The following is a 26,899-nucleotide window of genomic DNA, read 5'->3' as shown; positions in this document are numbered from 1 at the left end:
TATAAGAACAATAACACTTGGTTAGAATTCATTTTTTGCAGTGTAAAACAGTTTAAAAGAGCAGTGCAAGAATATAACTTATTATAACAAGTATAATTTAGCATTAGATTTACTGAGAATGGGATCTTGGGAAATGCAATAATTTGAAGAGTGTAGCTTTAAGACATCATAATTTACAGTTTTGTCTATGCTGAAACTATACTTCTAATGCAATATAAAAAAAGACCCATCATCTCCTTCAAAACCATTTCCTTCATTGATTAGAAACACATCATGAAATCGCTAGGCTAAGCTTGGCTTGAGGTCTTTTGCTAAATTATTAATGAAAGTTTAACAAATATGCAGCCTTTCACTATTAAGCACCCATAAAAAAAGCCCCCAGTCACACAACCCAGTGTCTTTCATGTCTATACCTTGAGCTTAATGGCGAGCATTGCTACTATCTTTTGTTATACAACCATGCTCTGGGCAAGAATACCATGAGGAACTGTTCTGAAATGACGGTGCAGATTATTGTAATATTAACAGCCCCTCAGTATACTGATTTAACATTGGTGTGATAAGCCATTACATGATAACAGTGTAAAAACAAACAGTAGTACTCAATTTGCCATGCTTGAAGAGTAAGCAAATATGTGCTATAATTGGAGAGTTTAAACCTTGTTTTAGTCTTTCTCATTGTCTCCTTTTGCAGTGGTAATAAAATGTTGAAAAGTTAAATTGTCCAAATGGTCTGGTGAACCACAGACTTCACATCATTTACAGAAGAAAATATATAATGTTAATTGAACATTACAATGTCAATTGAACTGTCAACCACAGATCTTAAAGAAAAGTGATATCTTCTGATTAAGTCAAGTATGATCTTTGAGCGCAGCATTTTTTTTGTATAAATTGAATTCATTCTATCAATTGAACTTGTGTCAATTGGAAAAGTAAGTTTGGTCCTTTTAACCTTGCCCACAACTAATAAGTCACTCTCACTCTCTCTGGCAAGAGATTGGCCAGCTATCATTTCAGATGAACTCTCAGAAGGTACATTCTAGCAGTTATACCTGATTAATCTTTTATCTTGTTCTTATCTTACTCCTATCTGTCCTTCAACATCACAATGATATCAACAGGGGTGGACAGTAACTAAGAATATTTACATGATTACTTAAGTATGATGTTTGAGTATCTGTACTTTACTTGAGTATTAATCTTTTTGGAAACTTGTGACTTTTACTCCACTACATTTGAAAGGCAAATACTGTACTTTTGACTCCACTATTTTTGAAATATTAGCATGAGTAGCCTACTTGTTACTTTTAACCACATTTGATTCTTTGAATGCAATAATGCGAAAAACAATCTTGAAGTTCATTTTTTTCAATAGTCCAATTTGAACTTAGCTGAATTGCCTATGGTAATGATGTTGACAACAGATTCTTCATCAGAACATTGTCCATATAGTCTGGGAGAACCCAGACAAACCTGTTAGCAAATGAGATTTGATAAGTGGTGGTGTTAACCAGGCTATCCTCCAAGATAATTGTGAAATTGGAATGAAATCACCTGACATTCACCACATAGCTAGATGTTTAGTGTACATCATTAAACGATAAATAATCTACTACTCATAATTGAGTTATCTGGTTTTGTGTTTAGTGGTGAAAATGTTTTAGATTTGTGAATTCAACCTTTATTTAAATTATATTGTTGCATCCATTTAAACAGTTGCAAAGTTATGAAAATAGGCCAAATGTTTTTGTTGGATGTAAGGAACTAAAGGTCTGTTCAAGTCCTATGACTGACCAAAGGATGTATACCCTATTACTGACCAAATAAACATTACATTACAATACATAAAAAAGGACAACTTGTACTTCTGAATACTTAAGTATTTTTAAAAGCAAATACTTCTGTACTTCAACTTAAGTAAAAATCTGACTTAGCAACTTTCACTTGTATTGGAGTAATATTTGACAAGGTGTATCTATACTTTCACTTAAGTAAGGGAATTGTGTACTTAGTCCACCTCTGGATATCAATGTTCTGAGCTGCACTGATCTTCAGCAAACAAAATCTATCTTTGTAGCAAAGAGAAGACATGACATTAAAACGGTTCACTGCTCAATATTGTTGCCAAGCCATACACATTGTTAACTGCACAGACATTGTATATTATTAACCGTGTTTCCACTTAATACCATTGTCACAACACAGGGTCATACATGTACAGTTGCCTGCAACAGTAATATTTACCACATATCATTGTAATCTAGCTTCTCTGGCCTTCCCTCAGAGAACTGTACTATGGGTCATCACACAGGTTTTTTTCATGATTGTGTACTGACCACAGAAACATGGTAAAGTAGGGGACGTATAGGCCAGGGCTATCAAATAAACTTTCAATCACAATAACAAATTATAAACCTCGCTATCAGAGACTGATATATTGTAAACAATGACTAAGTGCAAAAGCTATTCTAAACTAGTCGAGCTTATGTCAGCCACAAACACACCAGCTTAGGCATACTGAGTTATACCATTAAAGGAGTATTAAGACCTCTTGCAAATTCATCTACAAACAGTTATACATGAAACATTATCAAAATTACAAAATTACTAATTACATAAGTATGTAGCTACTTACTTACACATCATTATAAGACAAATAAAGATTTTAATAACAAAATTGCATTGGATGAGTTGAAATGGAATAAATTAACAAAACAAAAACCCACAATCCTAGTGCAAATCTTATACTACCAATCTACGTTGCTTCATAACCCTGTAAACCAATTAAAAGCAGGCTCCTTGCCTGGTGTTTCAGTAAAACTGAAATTATTTGGATGGAATACTGTTCAACCTTCATCAACGGCACCGCTCACCTATGCCTAGACTTGTCAAGATACCATTCAAAATCCCTTTATCACCTCCTAGCCCTAAGTTGTGTTGGTACTTAGCCCTTGGTACTGGCAACGGCAACTTTCATGACTACAAAGTCCAAACCATGTCATTTTGGCAACGTGTGCCATCTCAGGTCAAACATCACACACATGCACGCGCGCACGCACACACGCACACCAGTTGATGACAACACCGTTGATTTCAGTGCACTGTCAACACACAACCAAAACCAACTCTTCCAACAAAAAAGCAAAAACACATCCATTCCTTTATATTGCAATAAATCCAATGTCTGATATGGGTGCTTCTCCCCACCTGCACTCTGGGTTAGCTGGCGGCCATTACGGCTCTCAGACGCCACAGTCACTCATCCTGTCCTGCAGTTTCCTGGTGAGGGTGAGGGCTGTGGAGAGGCAGGCCACAGACACATGGAAGGTCAGTTGCCAAACGTTCCTCAGCCCGAACAAGAAGCCGTTGCACAAGATGATGAGGGTCAGGAGGGTGAAGGCCTTGAGCCTCTTCAGAGAGGAGTGGAATAGGTAAAGCTGACACTGAAAGACAATTTGGAAGAGGAAACCTCAAGCAGGATATTACTGACTTTGCAACTGCTTCCTACTGCAATATCGAATTTCTCATGCAACTGCTGAATGGAAAGATAACCATTTTTAGATAGCAGACCTAAGATAAGAGTTCATTACCTGGCAAACACAGCAAAGAAAAGCCAAAAGAAAGGCAACTACATTCCATATGCCATCATAGTCATCCTGTGGACAGACAAATGTTTAATATTAGGCTAAAGGCACAGCAAAATAATACAATATCACATCATATTTGCACAATACTAGCAAATGATGTTGACAGAAAAATGTCCAGGTGTTGTTGTGTGATGCCTTGCCTGGAAAGTATACTCAATAAGGTGGACGCCCCTGATAAGGTTAAGGGCGGCACACATGATGTTGAGCACTAGAGAAAGGATCCCTGGGGCCGACACTGGCTCCAGTCTCTGGTTAGGCCCTGCATGAATCACACAGCACAAAGTCTACTTTTAGCAATCGGTGGTGGGTGGTGCAGTGCATAAATATCAAATGCATGTTTTGTTAAAATATGTTTTTGCTTCAAGAATCATATATAAGCAATGTGATTTTGTGTCATATACATAACTCTCATTAATTGTGAGGAAGACCATCTATCAACATAAAATGAATTCACCTTAGTAGGTCACACCAAAACATGTTTGCAAAATCAGGTAACTACTCATATTTTGCAGATGCACAGCAATACCTCAGTGTCAAAATAAAATACAAAACAAAAAAGAATTGCTCAGATATATCTCCATTAAAAGCAGATGTCTCACCAGTTCCAGGCACTTGTTCAGCATGGCCATTGGCGGCTCCGTTGCCGAGCTGTACGTCCTCCAGGTTGACGATTTGGGGAGGGCTGACCCTCAGTTCGTCCTGCACCTCCGCTAGGGTCACCCCTAACGAGGGCCCACCACTCTGGTTATAATGCTGCTTCAGCTTCTGAATGATGTTGTCTGTTAGGGATCCACACAAAGGGAGAGATACACAAGATGCCTATTAAAAACAGTTCACGACAATGTCTGTGAATCAGTCACTTTGTAGAGTTAAGTGATGGCACATTGGAGGGACTCTATAGCACTTCCTGGAGTTCATGGGCTAAAATTTGCCTTTTCTTGGGCTATGTTCACATTTATCTTCCATTTGCCCTACCACTACATTTAGAGTGCCCTCCACTGGGTAGTGCCCACTCAGGATGGAGTCCCAAGGGGTAGGGGTTCTGTAGGGGCTACTGTTTAGTGTTTGCAGCACGCACACACACACACACACACACACACACACACACACACACACACACACACACACACACACACACACAGTCCATTAATCTCAAGTTCATAATTCAATTAGCGTACATAACACACAATAATGAATACACAGGCTAGTAACAGGTTACAAAAAAGTGTCTCTCTTTCCAACATTTTACACATTAGCTATATCAGTGTTCAGAGTCAGTGTTAAAATTCCTCCCCTGTACTGATGCAGATGAGCGTGGGGGTGCAGCAAATTTGCCACGGGATTATATTTTTTAACATATACCTCAGAATCTACCCTGCATCTCACAGCGTTCCATTTGGAGAGCTATTTTGCAGGGCTAGATCACACTACCCCTCCATCACCAAACAAAAAGGTGTCACCATACCACCACACGCGAATGCGCAAACGAGCAGGTAGGGCAAAGTGGTAGAATTGGGAGAGCCTTGAAATATCCAGATGACTAAAGTAATCTATAGAACATCAACAGCCACATGAAATGCACCCCACCTTGTGGAAAACCGTGTTACTGGTACATGGCAAGCAAAGCACAGATTTCTTCCACAAATGCAAGAGAGAAGGCTGACCGATGGCTCCATAATGTAGTCTACTGTATAGTCTGTAGACTGTGTAGACATTATTCTACCATCCCAAATGCTGCTCACTAAAGTGTCAGTTTTTCACCGCACTCACCGAATTCCAGGAACGGATAGGGCCTGCTTGCCAGGGCGACCGCCGAGCCATCGAAGCGGGCTGAGAATTCCCAGCGGACGTCCTCAAGGAAGCAGAAGGCCATGGCGGCAGGGAGCCGGCAGGAGCACACCGCCATGTAGGACACACCCTCAGTTGACAGGAAGCTGTGGCCAGGAAATCACATGGCGAAGGCATTTAGTAAACAGCTGACCTCTTGGGGACAAATAAGACTTGGCTCAAGAGAGAGCTTCTGTTTCAGTGTTATCAGTAGCAGTGCGACACAATGGATCTTTTTTTTCCCCATCAGATGCCACTAATGGAGCTTTTAGTGGATTTTAAATTGAAAACAACCTCACCTATCTCCAATATATGTGCAAATTATGTTTATAGAAATATCTCTAACTGAAAAGAAACCAAATGGCATAAATCAAGAGATTTAACTCCTCCTTCACCATAAATCTTTCCTTCATAATTTGGACAAACTGCTCCTGATGAAATGAATCATAGTTTTAATTCTTAGAAGCACCACATATGCACCATAATTTATGGTTTGATACCTTAAGCCAAGAACCTCACTACATGCTTGACCCTGAGACTTATCAGTAGTTGTCAGACCATTACTCTAACCAATGAACCATGTGCCCACCCACAGACAATCCCATGGTTGCCAACTTCACAGTCCCCCTCACAGAGTGGCTCATGGTCCAATAGCTCTGGTAAGTCAGTAAATGGAAGCTAAACAAATGAAAAGCTATTAATTTGTGTTCAATATGTCTCAGGGTTCAATGTCAACAATCCCATCCACACTGATGGTACAAGTACACTGCAGTGCAATGCACCTGGGCAATTAAAAAAGAACCTTTATTTTTTATATTGTCATAGGTTGTTGACCCTTCCATTAACATATTGGAAAATAAACATAATCTGTGCCACAACCATCTCAGTACAAAAAAATGCTATAATGTTATGTGTTGAACTTGACCTTTCACATGTCTGTGTGTCTGTCTGTCGGCAGCAGAGATTAAAGGTTAACTCACTAGATGTGGAGGTCATGACCCTTGACTGTCCCTCGCTCTGGGAAGAGTGCCAGTGACTTGGAGATGACCTTCAGCTGCTGCTTGCGCTCCTGCAGCTCCCGGTTGTGCTGGAAGTCTGTTGAGGCCGAGAGTGGGAGCCCATCTCCGACCCGCGCCACGAAGGCGAAAAAGATCAGTGGCATGCTCCTGGCTGGCCCTTAGGCATGGACAGTCTGAGGCATCGGAGAGCACATTTAAGTCGGTGGGTAAGTAAGTAATTAAAGTTTATTTGCATAGTTATGGTTAATCCGGGTCTTAGGCATGGGAGGTCTGAGGGGAAAGGCACCGAAGAGCGTATTTTACCCTCCTAAGAAAGCACTGCTCTGAAATGATCAGCCAGCACACAGAAATTATGATTTTGAGGGGTTCTCTGACATTCTCTTACATTGACACTCTTTCAATCCACAAGGTTGAATAACAACAGAATGCTACAGACCTAGGATCAGTTATTCTGGTTATATTCTGGTTTTACTGTTTCTGGAACAGTTTTAACCACAATTATCTGTGTGCTTGTCTATGATTGCTTTCTGAAAAACATGTATAACCAAAATCAACACTAAACAATGTGTATGTCCTCCTTCTTCAATTTGGATTCTAGCCCTGGGCTCTTTCATCTCTGAGTGAGTAGGATATTTCTTCACATCCCTAGATATCAAGATTACAGTCAGTGTCCAAATGAGCTTAGGTTGTTGATCACTCGACTAACTCTGAAATAAAGATGTAGCGTCATGGTTCCACACAGTTTAACTGTAAGTTCCTCAGCATAAACTTGTCATGCAAAAATGTGATCTCCACAATGTTTATGCTTGGCCTGTGAAACCTGTAGCACATGCTGGTTGCATAATAGAAGGGCTTACCAGCTTTGCATTTTTCAGTAAATGTCAAACTCATTCCAAATACTGACTAGCCTTTGGAGGGAGTTGCTGATGGTATAATACAAAATGATAAAATATAGTGAATCCCTGGGAACTGGCTGCCTATTTTCAGAACTTGTCAAAAAACATTTCGCACTGCAATACTGGCTGAACCAGACTCAAGAACTAAATGTCAAATCGCTTCACTGTGCAATCAATCCTAATGTTAACTGGGGAAATGGCATTGTTAGACTCCAAGCTACCCACAGACAAGATGCAAACATGAGCAATTAATCAACATGGTTATATTTTCACAGATTCCCACAATGCATTATATTAGTAACTGTGCACAGGTGTACAATCAGTGTCGCTGCATCTAAATAGCCAGATGGTTTTCCATAGATAAAACACAACACCTTGTACAAGCCAGTTAGCTTAAAGCCGCATGATAGGTAAATTACGTCTACGCACGATTAAACACATTTCATTGTCTTATTTCACGCGTTTGACCTGGAAGTATCTATTGTTCACACACACTGAGATAACCGTAGTCTTGGGTGGGACACATGGTTGACCTTTTATTTCATTTCTGAAAAATGAACATTAGCTTGCTAGCTAGCATTCTAAAAACTTGAACTGATCCACGCTTCACATGGGTCGCATTGTTTTCCTTACCTCTTCTTTAGATTCATTTTATCACAGAATTTTCAAGCGTCAAATACCATGCAAGATATATTGATTTGAACTGGCGCGGGCATTGTAAAGACAGTTGGATATTCTCGATATCTTTACACGCCTTGATTATTGTAAGACTTTGACAGTTCACTGTTGTGCTGTGCTGTGTGTTGACCCAATCTTGTAGTTTTTGCGTTGAATCATGGGAACGACAAAGCTGTCTTCCGCTTTCCGTCAAAGCTTCTTAAAGAAACAGATACAGGCGGAGAGCTTGGTCGACCTGGTTCTACGGCATTTTGCAATACATTTTACGGTAAAGGGTTCTGGTAATATGCTTATCATTCCTGAATGACGAGCTACTAAAGCATCTCAATTTGTAGGCATTCTTGACCACACCACAGCAACCCAATGTAAGAGACAACAGCAGCAGTTCAGTTGTCTCGGTTGAGTTTTTGGTTACCGGGCAATATTGAGAATGTCTCATATTTACAATTTTCATACTAGCCTACTGGGTCCAAGTCAACTTCCCTGCCACATGCATTTGTTCAAGATGAACCTTATCACCTATCATCACACACGCCTACGCATTATCGGTGGCTTGTGCAGTTTCACTTTTGTTGACTGTTGGTCTGAGCGCGCCCCTCTAATGTCAACGACAACAAATATTTAAAACTTGATAACATTGATAGATTTTTTTTTTTTTACAATTTTAAGGAAAGTTAATTATTCCTCAAAATACTAACAAAATTGACAAAAACGGGGACTCTTCATTTTATATGCACCGAGCCGACCATGTTGCCTGAAATGACCCTTCCAAGTTCCTAGTCTACCGAGCTGGGGACATTTGAGCCTGGTGGTGGGGAATTCATTCGGCGTAGTCTAATACAAAGCTTCGCTAGGACAGAACAGGTAAGGTAGATTCGGTCAAAGTGAACTCGTTTGGTAATCTCAGGCCTCGTATCCGCATATGTTGTAATGTCTGTCAAAGCAAAGTTCTAGTCAGAACACGATTATCACGATTGACCCTTTCTGTTTGTCGGTGAAAAGATAAGATAACCACACCGACGACGAGACATCTTCTTGTGAGTCCACAATCGATGCTAGCTAGCTCGCTAGTCGCAAACTATGCTATCAAATTAGGCAGCCTTCTATATGCTAAGATTGGCTGAAAGGTTATATAGATTGGAAAGTAATACATTCAGGTGTCTTGATGTTACTGACAATGCATGTTATATTCAACTGCATTTCTGTAATACAATATTTTGTAGCAACTTATAGAGCAACGGTTAGCTTAGTGACAAAATAAAGGCTGCCTTTTCCTGAGACAGAAGGGTTTCTTTTAGAACGGTAACGTTAGCCTTTTTGAATTATGTAAAAACGTTAGGTATCATAAAGCCTTCAACACTTAAGGTTAGCTGTTGCAGATAGTTGATTTTGTGTTTTTACGGGCAAGATCTTGTCATTTACAGTATCAGTATATATCCAGCTCATGCTTTATGGACGTGTTGCTATTGCAGGAAATACAACGGAGCCATTGCTTGTGTGCTAGTCAGGTTGGCTGACCACTGCATGTGTTTTTGCATGTGATGAAGCAGGTAACGTTAACGTTAACGTTAGCTGCTAGAGTAAAGTGCTGTCTGTCGCACCGAATGGGGAGTCAGGGATCTCGTCTTTACATGATAAACTACTTTGTTTAGGTCTCATTTAACAAATTCATTGATAATCCCTTAAACATGGAAGGTTATAGCACTAGTTTTGGTTAATATCAGTCATTTCTTTAATGTCCCGTATCCATACTAACGTTAGCGAGTACTATTTACTCACAGACCAGTGATGGGGGGGGGAAATCATCATCAATGTATTTTAATAATGCTTGACAGGCTGACAACCTTCGCCTACCTGCTTTTAGCTATTTGCTAGCATTTAGGTCATGTAGCCCGAAGAATGTGCACTTGAGAAAACAGTACTATTTATAGCTGGCAACCCCACCCCCAAGGTGTAGCTTAAACATTTCAGGCATTTGATCTGTTAGTTATTGCTAAAACTGTGGCTAAACAAGTAGAGGAATGTATGTAAAGTTGTCAAACAAGATGGAGTTGTGTAAATGAGAACGTTCTCTGATCTGTTTCTGTGTGGATTTTTGACATGAAGGTTGAGCAGCTTTGGGGAGTAGGGCTCTGTGTGAAGTCTTTTTAGAATATATATGCGTGTTTCTCTATGGTATGTGTGTCCAAAGACAGGAAATGAGCAGACTTAATGAGGTTATCTTGAGCTCTTTAGTGTTTCAGCGGTGAAACTAAACATGTTTTTTGTTTTTTTTTTTTTTTAAATAATAAAATAAATCTAGTGGTTTCTCTTGTGGCTTTGATGTGCGAACAAATTGCAGTCACATGAGTGAAAGTGATCACCCATTGTGCATTCAGAGAATGTTTGGTTCTGAGCTTTTATTTTCCAGTTCAGTTGAAATTCAATTAGCTATTTTTTTTGGTCTATAAGATTCTCAAGGAATTTTACAGAACCTAAGGCTCTAACCTACTTGAGTAAGCAGTAGCCATTACTGTATCCATTGCGTGCTGAGGGAAGCCTGCCACTGTATATTCTTCTGCATCCTTCACTGTCAGTTTATCTCCCAGTTTAGCCCTGTAATTCTGACACTAGCGAGCAGTAAACCCATCCAATCCCCCTGGTCCACAGCTCCAGCTCATTCACAACACTGTTAGAGGGCCAAGTAATAGCCTTGGCGGATACTCGATGCTCATGCCTACTCTCTGGCTTAGCAACAGTTGGAGTGGCTGAGTTGGGGGTGGGTAAAAGATAAGAGAAAGGGCTTTGGTTGGAGGGGCACGAGTGTGGATTGGCATGTCTGGCTAGGCACTCCTCCCCTCTTGGGGAATGTTAGGCTATCCCATTTCTCTCTCTCTCTTTCTCTTTCTCCCTCTCCCTCTCTTTCTACCCTGTAAGAAATATTCCACTTCCTTCTCAGCTCAGCACGGTGTACACATATTCACCTGCCAAAAACCCAGAAAGAATCTATTGTTAGAAAGACTTGTGACTTCAATACATTGTTCTAGAGGAGAATTAGGTTTTAAGGTGGTTACATGTGTTTGTATGTTTGGTGTTTCAGGGAGCCTAGACTGTTCTCAGTAGCACCATGGGGGTTAAAGAACGGCCCCAGTGCTACTTTGATGTGGAGATCAATCGGGAGCCAGGTAAGAAGAGGCTTTTCAGTTCATTCAAAAAATATATTGTTTTATAATTGGCCATATTTCACACAGTGCCTTTGCTCTGTAGGGGTGTGCTGTCTATACGAGTAAATGTGTACACAGAACAATTGTAGGTCTTGGACATCTTTTTCAGAACAACAAAAAAAGACAAAACAAAATGTACGTTTGCATGTACAGTATAGAGAGGCCATATTTATTAGCCTATATTTAAAATGACTGTAGGCCCAATTGTCCTTACTTTATGCTGAATCATACAAGTTGTTTTAGAGAGTTAACATTTCAAAGGTAATTGTAATGCTGAAATGCGGTGAAGATAATATGGCTTCAGGGTTTTCTGTAGCAATTCGGGTGTGCATACCTTTTCCAGCTCCACATAATTCAGTCTGGTGCTAAGGCGTTTTTAGGAGGAAAGCTGTTAAAATACCATGCCGTAAACTTCTGGGTGAAGAGTTGCTGAGGCCCTATGCCCTGCAGTGTTATTTTAATCAGCCACAGACTGGGTTGAGCTGTGCTTCTTGCACTACTTGCTTGTTATTAGCATGTTACAACACATGCTGTTAAGACCAGTAGGGCCAAGGTAAACAGGGACTGGCGTACTGACCACTATGTTTTAGTGTGCATGGAGCTGCTATTAATTGTGTTATTGCATCTTCATGAAATGCAACACGTTCTGTGAGAGAATGTGGCTGGGAAAGTATGAGGAAATTCTATGAGGGAAAACAATTTGTGCTTGAACTGCATTCATGGACAATCCCATCACTGTTGAAGGAGGGGCCAGAGGCATCGCGAGAACCTTGCAGCTGTGTTATGTCTTGAATGTGCGTATTTTAAACAGTGACCTGTCATGTCTCATTTTTTCCCCTCTGTTTTGTTTTATAGTCGGACGTATTGTCTTTCAACTTTTCTCCGATATCTGTCCGAAGACAAGCAAAAACTTTCTCTGTTTGTGCACTGGTGAGAATTTGTTTTTAATTTCTCTGGGATAAATGACTGATTTAGAATACAAATATAATGACCCATCTTCATTGCTCTCTGCAAAAGTTTCATAGTCTTGTCACTTGATGCTTTGTTAAAGTTGCCCTGACAACCTTACATTTGGATCCCACCTTGATAAGGAGAGTGTTCTTTTTAATTAGCACAGCACAGCAAGTATAAGTATATATACTCTTTTGATCCCGTGAGGGAAATTTGGTCTCAGCATTTATCCCAATCCGTGAATTACACACTCAGCACACAGTGAACACACAGTGAGGTGAAGCACACACACTAATCCCGGCGCAGTGAGCTGCCTGCAACAACAGCGGCGCTCGGGGTGCAGTGAGGGGTTAGGTGCCTTGCTCAAGGGCACTTCAGCCGTGCCTACTGGTCGGGGTTTGAACCGGCAACCCTCGGTTACAAGTCCGCTAACCAGTAACCAGTACTCTGTGCCGCCCGGCTGGCCAATCTGTGGCATTTGACCTCACATTTAGCTACATTTTCATCAATGTGCTTAAAATGAAACTCAGGTACTGTTGCATCAACTATAGGCCCTTTCTACTATAGGCCCTAAGTCTGATACATTTAGTTATGAAAATGTATCAGACTTTAATGCAGTGTTCTATAAAAGGTCAACTTTAAGAGTTTTTTTATTTTATTTTTATTTATCCCCAAGTTACCATTAGCTCAATGTTGTTTTCTGTACCACCAGAAATGCCATGGGAAAGCATGTTTGTTTATGTAGTTGAAAGGGTCTATACCTTTTCACCATTACCATGAACAAAAAAAAATTGCATTGATGTAGCAATATAACGCTATATTGTGCTGGTTCAACACTTTTAAAATGTGAAACGCTTATCCCTCTAACAGGCTCTTTCTGAGGAATGTAACAAAATAGCTCCCATATCACATTTTTGTATAGATGAGCGCGGTCATCTGAAGGCAGCTTTAAAGGAAAATGGATTGAGTGAAGCCTCTCTCTCTCTCTCTCTCTCTCTCTCTCTCTCTCTCTCTCTCTCTCTCTCTCTTGCTGTCTTTCTCTTTCTCTTTCTCTCTTTTTTCCAATCTGCTCAGCAGGTACAGTCTGTTCTCCAAACACCACCAGTTCTTCTCTAGGCCTTCTAAGGTAGATGGCCAAGAGAAGAACTGATGGTGTATGGTAGCAAATTACAAAGCACTAGGCAACTGCAGTATGACTGATCATTTTTCTCCATGCCTGCTAGGTTAGGTAACAAGAGTTCAGCAAGGACAGACATATGGTGTGTCTGTGTTGACTTCTGTGTCTCTTTCTCTCCTTGGCCCCATATCTGGCTATTCTCATTGATTCCTCCTGAGAACGGGAAGCCAAAAAAAAAAAAAAAATCTCAAGTTACTTCAGCAACATGTCCACACGTTAGCAACCCGAGAGCAGCCTGGCCACATTGCTGGCTGTTTTCGTCAGCCACTCCACAATAATCCCCCACAAGAGTTTCACAATCATCACCCGGTGAATATGCAAGACTGACAGTTGGCTGAAGCTTGCTCCTCACAGCGCTAAGAGACATAGCAGTAAATCAGAGTTTATCCGTCATGTGGATTATAACTGCTGCTGCTTTGCATTTTTCATGTCTGTCCTTCCTTTGACCCACCTGTTTGAACCTATTATGTGGTCATAAAACTCTTCATTGTCCCAGTCAGGTGTGCGGGTATGAGAACCTTCAATCGATTGGAAAGCATGTGTTTGACGTCTGAGTTGTCCAGGGAGTTCAGATAGGAGTGTCGGAAGGAAGAGACCATTAAATATGCAATGCTTGCTATCTCTGGCAACAGGAAATGCTTGACACTCATACTATGTTGTTATTCTTGTGTCTATCTTGTGTCATTGTGTTTTTATATTAGTATTACTAGGGTAATTAGAATGTTAAATGTATTGATATCTGAGGACATTAGAGTCTGCCCTTTGGGTAAATGCTTGCTAAGATGTGGAAACTCTAATGTGTTTATCTATGTTATTTTACAGGTGAAAAAGGAACCAGTAAAACGACAGGGAAAAAGCTATGCTATAAAGGTTCCACTTTCCACCGTATAGTAAAGAACTTCATGATCCAGGGTGGAGACTTCACTGAGGGTAGGTAGACCATCAGTCTTGGTTCTGAAAACTTGCTGTACACAAATAGCAGGTTGACTATGGTCAGGATCTCACTGAGATGAATTAAGTATATATATTTTTTTGATCCCGTGAGGGAAATTTGGTCTCTGCATTTAACCCAATCGGTGAATTAGTGAAACACAAACAGCACACAGTGAACACACAGTGAGGTGAAGCACACACTAATGCCGACGCAGTGAGCTGCCTGCTTCAACGGCGGCGCTCGGGATAGGTGCCTTGCTCAAGGGCACTTCAGCCGCGGCCCCACTGGTCGGGGCTCAAACCGGCAACCCTCCGGTTACAAGTCCAGAGTGCTAACCAGTGGGCCACGGCTGCTCAAGAACAAAAGATTAAACAATGATGCTTTCTGTTAAATGTCACTTCTGATTCAATTTGGAAGGGGGGAAGATGTGCACATCTCATGATTTTCATTTTCATTTGTAGGCAATGGAAGAGGAGGAGAGTCTATATATGGTGGCTATTTTGAAGGTAAGAGGCTGCCTTAACTACTTGCCAAACAAGATGTGAAACAACCTCGATTGCTAATGTCACTCAACTCATATCCGAAATAACCAGCTACTCCTCTCTATTCCTCTGTCCTAACTGCCTTTGCATGTGTTAAAAGTAGCATGGACAGCTAGACTTGTGCATGGGATTCCAGAGAAGCATACACATCTAATGCAAAACGTTACTTGTAGATTGTGACTTCTTGAATTGTTTCTTTTCTTTTTTTGTAAAGTGGCTTTCTCTGTGACAGCATGAGGGCTAGGCATTTTTTCTCTTTATTAAAAGATCCAATCTTCCTGCCTAAAATGTTCAACATATTCTTTTATTTATAGAGAGTGTGGTCTTTTGCAATGAAAAGGTAAGAGATGTGCACAGTGCAGTTACACAATCTAAACATCTATTCTCCCCCCTCCTTGTCCATCTTCCCTGTGTGAACTGAAGGCTCACAGCGTTTATTTGCAGTGCTTTTGGGTTTGAAGGATGGATGGATGGATGTCTGAGATTCGGGGCTCCTTTTGTGGTGTCGTAAAGAAGCTCCTGAAATTACTTGAATGTGTTTAGGCCGGAGGCTTTTATTAGGGTTAAGATGTTTTTTGCCAGATGTCTATTTTTAAGTTTGGAGCACTTTTTTTTTGTTTTGGTGAGATTTTGATTTTGTTTCACTGCCCCCATACAAAAAAAGTAGAATTTAGAAGATATAGTTCAGATGAGATTATTGCAAGTTGAATAGAACTTTATTTTGCTACATCTGTCACATGGTTGTTGCATTTACAGAGGTTCTTGTTATTTTTCTGTGTATTTCACAAACTGTAGGCCTTGAATCAGTAAAAAAGTAGAAAGGCACGTGGAGAGTGCAGACCTCCATCAAAGTCAAATGACAAATCTTGCAACATTAGCCTAACCATGATTCGGATCTACTCAAAAATATACTGGGTTCTTTCAGATGCTACACTTTTCCATAAAGTTTTGTGAAAATCTGACAGCTTTTTTTTGTTTTTACAATTCTGCTTATGGACAAACTGTACCAGAAAACCTAACTTCCTTGTCGGAGGTAAAAATTGTACGGTGTTAATTAGTGCCGCCAAATTTGAATAAAAATGAACAGATATCTCTCTCAGGACCTCTTTGAGGAAAGGCCTTACACTGTTTCATAGTTCCAGAGCCCACCTCTCACTCTCTTCAAATTCTCTTTCTCTCTCCATCCCCCACCCCAAACAGATGAGAACTTTATTCTCAAACACGACAGAGCCTTCCTCTTGTCCATGGCCAACAGGGGCAAGGACACCAACGGCTCCCAGTTCTTCATGTGAGTACACTTCACTCTGTCACCAGGGGGTCTGGGACGCACTGTGCACACAGATGTCATCACGCCATTCCCCCAAACCGCACCCACTTTACCCCCCAGTCCATTTAAAGGGACTCCATTGGCTAAAAGTCAGTGATTCCGCTGCCACTTTATTGCAGAGAAAGGAAGTCTCCGCCATCTCAAATATTTACATTTCAAGACGCAGCCATCTAAAGCAGTGTTTCCCTTTTGATAATAATGTTGATAATTAGTTGATAATAATGTTGATAGTTTAGCCATACAAGATATGTATTTTACTTGACTATTTACCTATATAAGATATGTATTTTACTTTACTTTTTACTTTCAGTAATAGTTCACTCAAGATATGTAAAACAATGTGAGACTTGCTTTCCTGCAGTTTTGCAGTTGTTGTCCCTTTAAATGCCTCTCCATAGACTGTTAGTTTGTTCTAGAGCCTCATTGAGGCTTTATTAGAAAGAAGTGTATCAGCTTCTTTTAGAGCTTCCTTTTACTGTTTAGACAAGCATTTTGGTGCTCATTAAGTGTGTAATGTGCTGATATTTATGTGGTGTTAATAGTCTTTGCTTATTGTAGGACTGAGTGCAGTCATTTTGTTTGGGAAAATATGTAGGTTAAATGTAATGTATTTAATCTTAATGTAGATTTGTGGACTATGTATGCTCACATTAACTTTGTTGCGAACTTACCATTTTGGAAAAGAAACAAGCCTTGCACAAGGCTTCTATCAGCTAGGGACTGTGCTTTAGTTTTGTCTAGTTTCTTCCGTTGATTGGTTTTTATTTGTTTTCTCTGTCTGGCATGTTTGTTTTTTTCTTGTCCCTGTAGTTCTGCTGGCCGCTAGATTACTCTACTTTGTCCTCTCCTTGACCAGAGTAGCAATCCCCATTTGTGTGTCTTGTTGTTGTTGTTGTTGTTGTTGTTTCTGGGAAGCACTACATAATCTAATTTATGTATGTGTGGTACAGACAATCTCAACATACTCATTCCCCCCCTTTGACCTCCTCTTAAACTATGCATTTAGAAAAATATACAAAATGACAAAAGACTTGGACTCTTTTTTTGCCTACCAATGTTACATTTTTTCTCTTGCCGTTTTTGTGTAAAATTGCAGAAACTCTAGCATCCAGCTCCTCCAAGGTAATGTGTTACTCCAAGGCTGTGCTTCTCTCCTGACTTGTGTATTTATGATTGATTAGTTTGTGTTCACTACACCCACAGGCTTTCTTTATTTCTTTTTTTTAATGTTGCACTCGGGATGGTTCATGTTTATTCAGTCTTCAATCTATAGAGATTAAAACATGTTGAATTTGTAAATGCAAATTTCAAAATGGTAAAGCAATTGGAATACAAGTACGGTATTTATTTATGTGGTTGTAGAACAGATTGTTAATCAAGCCGTTGTCTGATTTCATTTTTTCTTATATAAATAAAAGTTTCCTCAGACCTTTTATTCACAATTGTTTATTTATTTTTTTTATGTTAAATCTCTTTTGCGGTTTTCCAGAAATGCACTATTGTTTATCATTACGTCGATTATTCTCCTTTAATTTGTATGTAGGAAAAGATCGTGGATCTTTGGCGGATCCATTTTTCAATTCCTCATGTCTCCCAAGACTATATGGCACGGGTTGTTTATTTACGGGCAAATGTCAGATGTTCTTGTTGATTTTACTGCACTTATGTTAGAGGAGTCAGTGCAGACCCTCATTGTTCCTCCATCTTCTCTCTCTCTTCTATGTGTGCTGAACTGGCCCGACTACCGGTCTACGTGTCTGGGTTGCTCTCCTCCATTGTCATTACAGCACTACAAAGATGGCGGCACACCTGGATGGGTACGTTCACACTCTAATCATCGTTTCCTGCTGTGTTCAGATCAGAAGAATCATGGTTAGCACAGATGCTAACGGACTATTCAGAGAACTAAAAGAAGTCCTGGATGTATTAGTTATAACCGAAGTGCAGTGGCTGAAGCTACTACTTAAAAGAATGGAAAGATCTCAGAATGTGACTCACAGGCCTGAGAAAGAATATTAAGAAAGTTTAGGTCAAGTGTTTAAACGAGTGAATATAGTCTTCTTCCTCCAAAATTGGCTTCAGAGTCTGCAGGTGCCAGGGGATGTTGACCAGTGCTTGTGCTTTCTCCCTCAGGGTCCATGTTGTCTTCGGGCTGGTGATCTCCGGCTTTGAGGTGATCAAGAAAATCGAGGGCCTGAAAACGGACTCTGCCAGCAGACCTTATGCTGACGTCAGAGTGATTGACTGTGGACAGCTGATCACCAAATCCGCAAACGACGGTGAGAAGGGGGGTCCTTTTCCTTTCTTGGGGTCCTCATTCGCTACTGTGTTCAGGTTCACAACATTGCTGCTGTGGTTGCATTTCTTTTTGGCTGTATGCCATTTTGATATTTTTCACTTACTGCGCATTCAGACATTTATGCAATAAGACATTTGCACAGTTTGTTAACACAACACTTATTCGTTTACAGTTAAATAACTAAAATAAATAAATATATCATTCATAAATAAATAAAGTAATACTGTTGTCCATATTGCACACGAGGACCACCATACGTTTTAAGACTTTACCATGAGGTAGCTGCTGGGCCCTTTAAAATTCCTTGTCAGTCTCCGCCCTTCCAAGAGGACCAGGTCAGCTGTTTCTGGGTCATATCTGCGCAGTGCATAAGAGGATGGCATTTTGATGCAAGCGCATTTGCCTAGCTTTAGAGGGCAGCTTGTAACCTGATCTCCCATTGAGCTGTGATCAGCCATGCAATCCCCTGTGCCCCCTGGCAGTGCCTGCTGTATTTCTGTGTGATCCTGTCACCAGCTTCTGTTATGGCAACATGGTGTATGAACTTCAGTCAACCTCTGGGTGGCTGTTTATTTTTGCATCAACAGCTCAGTCTTTGTTTATTTTGTGTGTGTGTGTGTGTGTGTGTGTGTGTGTGTGTGTGTGTGTGTGTGTGTTAAACGTATGTTATATTTCCACTGACTGTAAATGTATGAATTTGACCCTTGCCAGGAGAGTAGTGGCAAGGGCCAGTCCAGTTCATTGTACTGGACAATCAAAATGTGTTGTGTTGAAATACAATATGCTAGCTGAAATCCTCATTTTTTTTTTTTTTAAATATAGGTTAAAATGACTACAAAATGACACTAAGTCGGTTATATTTCAGTGTTAAATAAATTTTGCTTTGTGCCCAAGTAGTGATTTCATTTTAACATCTGAATGTGAACTCTTTGCAGTCCTCAGAGGCAAGAGGAGGCGAGCTGCACTGGACTCTGCTGATTCCTCGCTCAGCTCTTCAGAGTCTCCCTACAGTTACTCCTCCGAGGAATCAGAGGTCGAGTCCAGAGGAAAATATCGACACCACAAAAGGAAGAAGGCCTCCAAGAGCAAACACTCAATGAAGAGGAGGAGGAGAGGGTCGAAAAGAAGAGAGAGACACAGTGAAAACATACCTTTAGATAGAAGGAGGTAAGGTTCAATTTTTGATGTAAACAAAATTGTCTATCTGACTTATTCACTTGTTTCCCTCTTTGGGATTATTGTCAAATTTAGTTAGGAAAAATACCCCAGGATGCTGGTCCTAGAGATTGAAATTCATGAAGTTGGTTAATACATTGTCTAAACGCTGTAATTTAAAATTGTCCAGCCAACATTTTCTGAATTGTTTAGTAACTTAATATGTCATTATAGAATGTATAATTAAGCATCTGCTAAAAACCTTAACTGTAACTAAGGAGTATATCTTAAAATATAAAACGTTTAACAAATATACCTTTCATCAACCCTCAGTAAAAGATCGACTTCAAAGTAAAAGCAACACATTTCATGAAATCAGTGTAACATTTCCCATAATTCATTCACAGCCCTGCTGAAGAGCAAGAGGTAAAGGAGGATGGAGACAGGGAGCAAAACGTGCGACGGGAGAAGCCTGTGGTTCGTCCAGAAGAGATCCCACCAGTTCCAGAGAACCGGTTCCTGCTGCGAAGGGATGCGCCTGTACAGGAGGGGAACCCAAACATGTCAGTCCCCGACTCACACTCACCCAGGGAGAACCTAAGGTTGTTATTAGTAGGGTGTAGCCAGGTTTTAGCAGCTTTGTGGTTAAACTTATAACTGCATGTTTAATTTGTCTTGTCTGTCTCTTGAGGTTGCTGAGACCATTTTCTTTTTGAATATATTTTATGTTGTTAACAATAAGTATGTTGATCATGATATTGTTTTCTTGCAGTTCTGAGCAAGAGAACCCTTTGGCTTCCACTGACCATTTGAAACCAGCTGTAACCAAATCTGGACGGAAGATCAAAGGCCGTGGAACAATGGTGCCTATTTTACATGTTATTTCTTTTCCTTTTTTTGCACTGCCATTGAAAAGCATACTCAGTGTAACACATTACAGTTAGTTTCAGCCATGTGTATTTAGTTTTCAGGGTGTACACTGTGGCTTGGTTGAGCACCCACTTTAAAGTATCATTTTGAACTGTAAGATTATTTTCTTATTCCCCAAGCAAGCCATTGATGTTGACCTTATGGATGTGAGGTAATCCATGCCATTTGTGCCCTCTGCTGTTTTGATTGTAGTGTGGCCGTGTTTACTGATGGGGCTTGTTTTTTTGTTTTCCCCGCTGGCTGCAGAGGTACCACACTCCGCCTGGTATAAAGTCTGGCTCTGAGTCAGAAGAAGAGCGGGGAAGCAGTGAGACCCCCCCACACTGGAAAGAGGAGATGCAGAGGACAAAGACGTACCAAGCTCCCAGTGTGGAGAAGTGGAGCAAAGGAGACAGGTACTACTGATTGATGTCTAAAATCAGGGTCACGGAAATCCTTGAAATTTTGTGAATAGGAGCATTGAAAAAAAAAAGCCAAGGCCTGTAAATGTTTTGAAGATAGACATAAATATAACGGGTCAATGAAAGTTAATTTCTATATTTTGTGAGGTAAGAAGATCACATAATTGAGAAATATTTACACATTCAGTCCTCTGTGTATCTTAAATTGATAAAAATCCCTGAGCTTCTGTAAATCTCACATTATAAAATGTATCAGTGTCAAACCTTATTCCGGGTCTTATTGCATCTTTTGTTGGGTCCTTGAGTTTGAGAGAATTAGGGTTTGAACCTCCATGCAATGGCCTTCAATTTAAAGATGGTATGGGAACCCTGGTGAAATGTTCAACTGTAAATGTGAGGAAGGTGTACAAATTATTAACATTTAAATTAAAAAAAAGAGGCAGGTATGCTTGTTTGGTAGATGATGGTAGGATGGTAGCTATGATAGTGGTTTTGCTTTGCAGAATGCAGAAAATCTGTATCAGTTTTTTTCTATAATATAAGATGTAATATTTTCTCATTAGATGGGATGACCGAAGTGATAGCCCGTGGTCCAGGTCCAGATCAAAGGAACAGTCACCTGACCATGGGTCTGACCACTCAAGCCCACACCACCACCATAGAAAGGACCGAAAAAGGTCCAAGCGCAAGAAAAAGAAACACAAGCACTCAAAGAGACACAAGAGCTCAACACACCAGCCCAAAGGGTCCTCATTGTCGGAAGGAGAAAGGTCTCATTCTTCGGGGGGGAGGTCAAAGCTGTCTAGCCATACAGAGAGAAGATCTCGCTCTTTGTCATCTTCGAGACACTCCGTCAGAAGGGACTGGTCTGGATCTGAGAGAAAAGGTCGGTTATCTGGTTCTTCTCGAGATTCAAGATCTTTCTCCCGCTCTAAGAGCAGGTCCTATTCCCGGAGCTACTCTCGGTCACACAGGAAGTTCAGATCATCTTCAAGGTCAAGGAGCTGGACACGTTCCAGAAGCCGATCAGTGTCCAGATCAAGATCAAGGTCGAGGACAAGGTCACCTTCTCTGTCAAGGTCTAGGAGCAGAACTAGGTCTAGGTCCAGGTCTACCTCCAGATCCAGGTACAGGGGAAGGTCAAAGTCAAGAAGGCGGCATGTGTCCAGATCTCCTCGGAAAGCAAAGATGACTGACAGTGTCAAGTCCAAGACGGTTCCACTGCAGGCTACTGTTCCAAGCATAGAGCCCAAAGCTGCACCCCCATCAGCTCCTGAGAATGTACCAGTTCTTCCTCTCAGTGACAGCCCCCCTCCATCTCGATGGAAACCAGGACAGAAGCCATGGAAACCATCATACGTTCGTATTCAAGAGATCAAAGATAAGACCACTCCTCCTTCGACTGCTCAAACTGGCCAATTTATGAACTTGGCCTTACATAAGCAGCTCATGTCCAGTGGTCAGACTCAGCCTGATAATGCAAGTGGTGTGGATGCCCTGGGACGGCGCACAACCAGGAGCCGGAGTCTTCATAGGCGCTCCCGCAGCCCTTCCTCAAGCAGCCGTTCTCGTAGCAGGTCCCGAAGCAGGGGCCGCTCCAGGTCAACGATTCACTCCTCTGGCCAGTACGACAGTCGTTCCTCATCGTACAGCAGATCCGATTCGTACGACTCTCCCAGGCAGGGAAGCACAACGAGGAAGTCCTCTGAGCTAGGAAAGAAACACCATTACAGTTCTCTAAAGACAAAGCACAAAGACGCACAGCACAAAATGCCTAGTGGTGACCAAGATATTATGGCCATGTCATGTAGAGAGAGTGGCGCTAATATCCAGAAAGCTACCATTTTCAATCAAAATGGGTCCAAAGGACAAAAAGATGTGATTAGTGCAACTCTCTCTAGCAGTGGTAGGACTCACAATCCAAAGCCATTACTAGCAGAAGAACCCAAAGGCATGTCTGCTTGGGAATGTTCTGTTGATGTTCCAACAATGCCTTTTATCAGCGAAACACGTTCATCTGGTGGCTGGGACTCTGATAGTGATGCAGACAAGCCAGTGCTGAAACAAACCATGCTTAATGTTAAACACGTTTCTGACAAAGAAGAAGGTGAGGCCACTTCTGAATCTGATGGGGACCACATTTCTCCTGAGAAACTTCGAAAGCCACTTGAACAAGTGCCCCATGCTTTAACTTCCCCTTCTTTGAAAAGTCCTGTAGTGAAAGATCGTGCTGAGGACCAACCTGTGGAGGAGAAGCACAAGTCTAAGAAAACAAAGCGAAAACACAAGCACAAGAGGAGGAACTCTGCCAAGTCAGGGAGCCATCATTCAAAAACTAAAGCAAAGCGGTCAAAGAAGAAACACCAAAAGCTGAAAGAGACTTTCCACTGGCAACCTCCCTTGGAGTTTGGGGAGGAGGTGGAGGAAGATGAGTCTGTTGTTCAAGGGAGGAACACCAAACAAAGCAGAGCCTTGAGAGATCCTCACAAAAGAAGCACCATCCCACAATCAAAGCCCAGGGTTTTGGGAAATGAGGATCAAGTGGAAAGAGGCCACTCTTCATCTCAAGAAAATTCCTCAGAGGTTGCAACACCTTTATCAATTAAAGAAGATGATGATCTGATGAAAAGGAGACGGTCAAAGCCAAGTTACCACACAAGTCCAGCACAACACCTGGTCCCTGATAACAGTGATGGCAAAAACAGTGTTGATTATCCTAAGCATGATCCTCAAGAAGAAACCCAAGATGATCAAATGGACATTTGCACCCCAGATCACCAGACCGTTCCAGAGATCATCACAGAGCCAACAGGGCATATAGTTGTCGAGATGACACAGAAGCTGACCAAAAGTATATCACCTTTAAAGAATCCTGTAAAGAGCGGAAGTCCACTTGTAGAAAGGAAGCATGTGATTAAGCCTACCTCAACAGTGGAGTATCAAAGACAAAATGAGGAAATCCAACAATTATCAAGCAGCCAAGTAGCAGACCAGATGGTTGATACCAAGTGGAAACCCTTGAAAGGAATCACTGCCCTACAAGCTGCAAGTGTTGTGTCTACTGTTCTGAAAACCCACAGATCCTCTCAGAACTCAGAAGCTAAAACTCCTGGTCTCAGGATCGAGATCAAGAGCAAGAACCGAGTACGGCCAGGTTCCCTCTTTGATGAGGTCCGGAAGACGGCCCGTCTGAACCAGAGGCCCAGGAACCAGGACAGCTCCAGCGATGAAAGATCCTTATCTGAAGATGCTGATGGGCAAGGGTCTTACAGCAGGTCACTCTCAAAATCCCGCTCTGCCTCAAGGGACCGGTCTCACTCCAGAGGGCGCTCTCGCTCCTACACTCATTCACGAAGCAGGTCCAGGAGCTCAAGCTATTCTTCCAGGTAATTTTCATTGTGTATGGACCCTTTCAAGAGTTCCATTATCAGCATCATAGTTGGCCCCACAAGGCTTCCTTTTTAACATTCCATATGTTATCTTAATGCAGAGGAAGTAGATTGGGGCCCAAATAGAACGTTCAAGCATTGTTTTTGTTTTTATTGTTGAAAGGGTCTATATAGGTTGTTGGCATTGCCATATCACTGACACATCAGTGTTAAAGGTAAATATTTAAAGAAATTGCTTGTAAATTTGAAGGAAAGATAATTTTCGAGACATAAAATTCTTTATTATGTGTTAACCTGCCTCTAGATCAAACAATGTCAATGTTTTCATAAAATGCATTTTGATTAATATGCACACATTGTATACTGATATAATTATATTTTTTTAAATCTATAGGCTGTATTGAATGCATATTTTGTAAAACTGTTTACCACTTACAGGAGCTATAGCAGAAGTCGTAGCAGAAGGCGATACAGTAGGGGACGTTCTCGATCCAGGAGCAGCACTTACAGGAGTTATCGCAGTCACAGGTGAGCCGTCACTAAAAAAGTAATGGGCTAAAATGACCCTCACATTAGCAGCATGATGTGTCATCAAGTGAGAATAAAATGATCAATGTTTTGTTTTTTTGGTTTTAAAAGCCGAACCTATAGTAGGAGTCATTCCAGAAGTCGCTCGTACACTCCACGCAGAAGGTCCAGGTTTGTGGAATTCATCATTTAAAAATACACATATTACTATTCTGCAGTTTTGCACGCATATGTCGCATGCTTTTCTTGTTTATTTGCTCGTGTTTGTTGAAGGTCTGATTCTTACGACAGCTACTCCAGCCGCAGCAGGAGTCGCAGCACAAGCAGAAGACGACGTCGAGGAAGGAGTGACAGCTCAGATCGCCATTCTAGGTCAGGGGGGAGGGATTTCACATACATTTTGCCACTTCACCTAAGCTGACTAACTTTACCCTTCAGGGTCTGTATTCATAAAGCACCTAAAAGCAGCTGAGTTGTATTCAAATTCGCAAGCATAGGTGAACATTTGCAAACAGTTTTCTGTTTGCCTTGAGTCCTCCGCAAACGTTTGCGAACACTCACAAACAGCTTGAGGAGGTGCTGGAATTCTCCGCAAACATACAGTGGAGCTGGACTAAGAGTTGCTGTTAAAATTGAATGTTTACACAAAATCGTTCAAATTTAACTGTTGAGAGAAAACATATTCGCCACAAATGTTCACCACTGTTCACCACCAAATTTGAACGTACTGTACCTGTTATTCCCCGTTGTAATGTTTTGCATGCAGAATCACTTAATAGATCTCAATCGTAAATCAGGAATAATTGTGGGTCATGTTAGAACTCCAACTCAAACCCATTCCTTGTTGAAGTTGAATAGAATATATTTAGTTTATATTGCATCTCTCTTCACTGTTGACACTCAATGACTGTTGTATAAACTTGTTCTGTTTAGTAAAGGTAAGCATAATTAAATTCAGAATGAGGATCTTGCTCATTGTACCTTTCCTTCCCTGTGAAGGTCGTATCGCTCATACAGTCGGACCTCTTCAAGACGCAGGAGCCACAGTCAGAGCAGTCGATACAGCTAAGGGCCACTCTACTGAGGAGTTCCATCTTGCCATTTTCCACATTTTTTAAGAGCAAATGTTCACAAGGTATATCATTTTAAACGTTCTTTCAGTCATCACTGTTCAGTGATGAATATTTTTATTTTAACCAAACGCAACGCATGGTGTAAAGTAATCAAGTTTATACTGTAAATATATAAATGTCTGCATTAGGTGCGTTTGAAACCCATCTTTGTGTTTGTGTAGCGTCGTTGGATACTGTGAATCGAACATGATGTGGAGGTGACTGTGTTTCCTCCTTTGTTATTTAAAAAAAATTAAAATAGTAATATAGAATTACTATTATTAAATAGAAATGACATTGTGTATCATGATTTACAAGTCTATGAAAGGGTGATTTTTTTTTTTTTCTCCAGATGTAGGAAAGGACACCTTACAGCCTACTGTATTCTTGCACAGACAGATGGGAGTTGATTTGTTTTTGCAACTAGCAAACTTTGTCTTTGAGACCGACTGCATTGTTTTATTTTATCTCATGAATGTAAAGCAGTCTTATAACTCTGTCTTGTTTCCACCACTGAAATGCCTATGCAGATTTCTCTATCAACAAATATTAAATACTTTTGCAATAAATGATAATTTGGTTTTCTTATTATTCAGGTTAATGTACTGTATTGATATAGCAGCCCATCTGCACCTGAATTATGTGCAGGGGGCTTTCCAGAAAAAAGGAAACGAAACACTTAAATTCAGCGAACAGTTCAAATTTCTAAAGCTATATGCTAGAAATGAGAATATTCTGGATTCACAATGAACATTTCTCACAATCTGCAGTTTTCGTTATGGCATATACTTCTCAGCATTAAGGATGTTAACACTAGAATGATGTAGAAACAATTAAACTTCATTTATTTACCTGGTCAAACAAACTGACTTCTAGGTGTC

The 26,899-nt window shown here is 40.8% G+C and overlaps 2 protein-coding genes across 18 annotated transcripts; one reads left to right on the top strand and one right to left on the bottom strand.

Moving 5' to 3' along the window:
- Positions 1-5: 5 nt before the first annotated feature.
- Positions 6-8,289, bottom strand: sec22c (SEC22 homolog C, vesicle trafficking protein). The gene is made up of 7 exons (XM_048266310.1): positions 8,026-8,289; positions 6,458-6,669; positions 5,421-5,584; positions 4,250-4,429; positions 3,791-3,909; positions 3,594-3,659; positions 6-3,446 (listed from the first exon to the last, which is right to left on the bottom strand). Exons 2-7 carry the CDS (start codon positions 6,637-6,639, stop codon positions 3,246-3,248), a joined length of 912 nt encoding a protein of 303 aa, XP_048122267.1. The 5' UTR covers positions 6,640-6,669; positions 8,026-8,289; the 3' UTR covers positions 6-3,245.
- A 30-nt stretch (positions 8,290-8,319) lies between these two features.
- nktr (natural killer cell triggering receptor) lies at positions 8,320-26,587 on the top strand. 17 transcript variants are annotated; one of them, XR_007196126.1, is made up of 19 exons: positions 8,641-8,934; positions 11,150-11,234; positions 12,129-12,203; positions 14,224-14,331; positions 14,797-14,841; positions 16,078-16,165; positions 17,992-18,021; positions 18,338-18,483; positions 19,439-19,670; positions 20,066-20,260; positions 20,431-20,521; positions 20,835-20,983; positions 21,553-24,375; positions 24,817-24,906; positions 25,018-25,077; positions 25,180-25,278; positions 25,906-26,041; positions 26,201-26,236; positions 26,371-26,587. XR_007196126.1 is itself a non-coding variant. In XM_048266299.1 (18 exons), exons 3-18 carry the CDS (start codon positions 11,177-11,179, stop codon positions 25,973-25,975), a joined length of 4,359 nt encoding a protein of 1,452 aa, XP_048122256.1. In that variant the 5' UTR covers positions 8,641-8,934; positions 9,543-9,620; positions 11,150-11,176; the 3' UTR covers positions 25,976-26,587. The 17 variants fall into 17 exon arrangements, 11 of the variants coding, with proteins under 11 accessions (XP_048122258.1, XP_048122260.1, XP_048122256.1 ...); XR_007196127.1 differs by having other exon boundaries at positions 26,168-26,236; XR_007196128.1 differs by lacking the exon at positions 26,201-26,236.
- Positions 26,588-26,899: the final 312 nt, after the last annotated feature.

The sequence above is a fragment of the Alosa alosa genome, chromosome 16, assembly GCF_017589495.1.
Source record: "Alosa alosa isolate M-15738 ecotype Scorff River chromosome 16, AALO_Geno_1.1, whole genome shotgun sequence".
NCBI classification, from domain to species: domain Eukaryota; kingdom Metazoa; phylum Chordata; class Actinopteri; order Clupeiformes; family Clupeidae; genus Alosa; species Alosa alosa.
Note: the sequence above shows the minus strand (reverse complement) of the source record. Positions and strands in the feature narration are given on the sequence as shown.

What these genes read in the sequence shown, in the direction of transcription:
- sec22c (XM_048266310.1), bottom strand. Translation starts at nt 6,639, where the DNA reads ATGCCACTGATCTTTTTCGCCTTCGTGGCGCGGGTCGGAGATGGGCTC. An exon ending in CTATCCGTTCCTGGAATTCG is followed by an intron (nt 4,430 to 5,420) that starts GTGAGTGCGGTG and finishes GATCCCTAACAG; the next exon opens with ACAACATCATTCAGAAGCTG. An exon ending in TTATTGAGTATACTTTCCAG is followed by an intron (nt 3,660 to 3,790) that starts GCAAGGCATCAC and finishes GTCTGTCCACAG; the next exon opens with GATGACTATGATGGCATATG.
- nktr (XM_048266301.1), top strand. Translation starts at nt 11,177, where the DNA reads ATGGGGGTTAAAGAACGGCCCCAGTGCTACTTTGATGTGGAGATCAAT. An exon ending in TCACCCAGGGAGAACCTAAG is followed by an intron (nt 20,261 to 20,430) that starts GTTGTTATTAGT and finishes GTTTTCTTGCAG; the next exon opens with TTCTGAGCAAGAGAACCCTT. An exon ending in AGGAGTTATCGCAGTCACAG is followed by an intron (nt 24,907 to 25,017) that starts GTGAGCCGTCAC and finishes TGGTTTTAAAAG; the next exon opens with CCGAACCTATAGTAGGAGTC.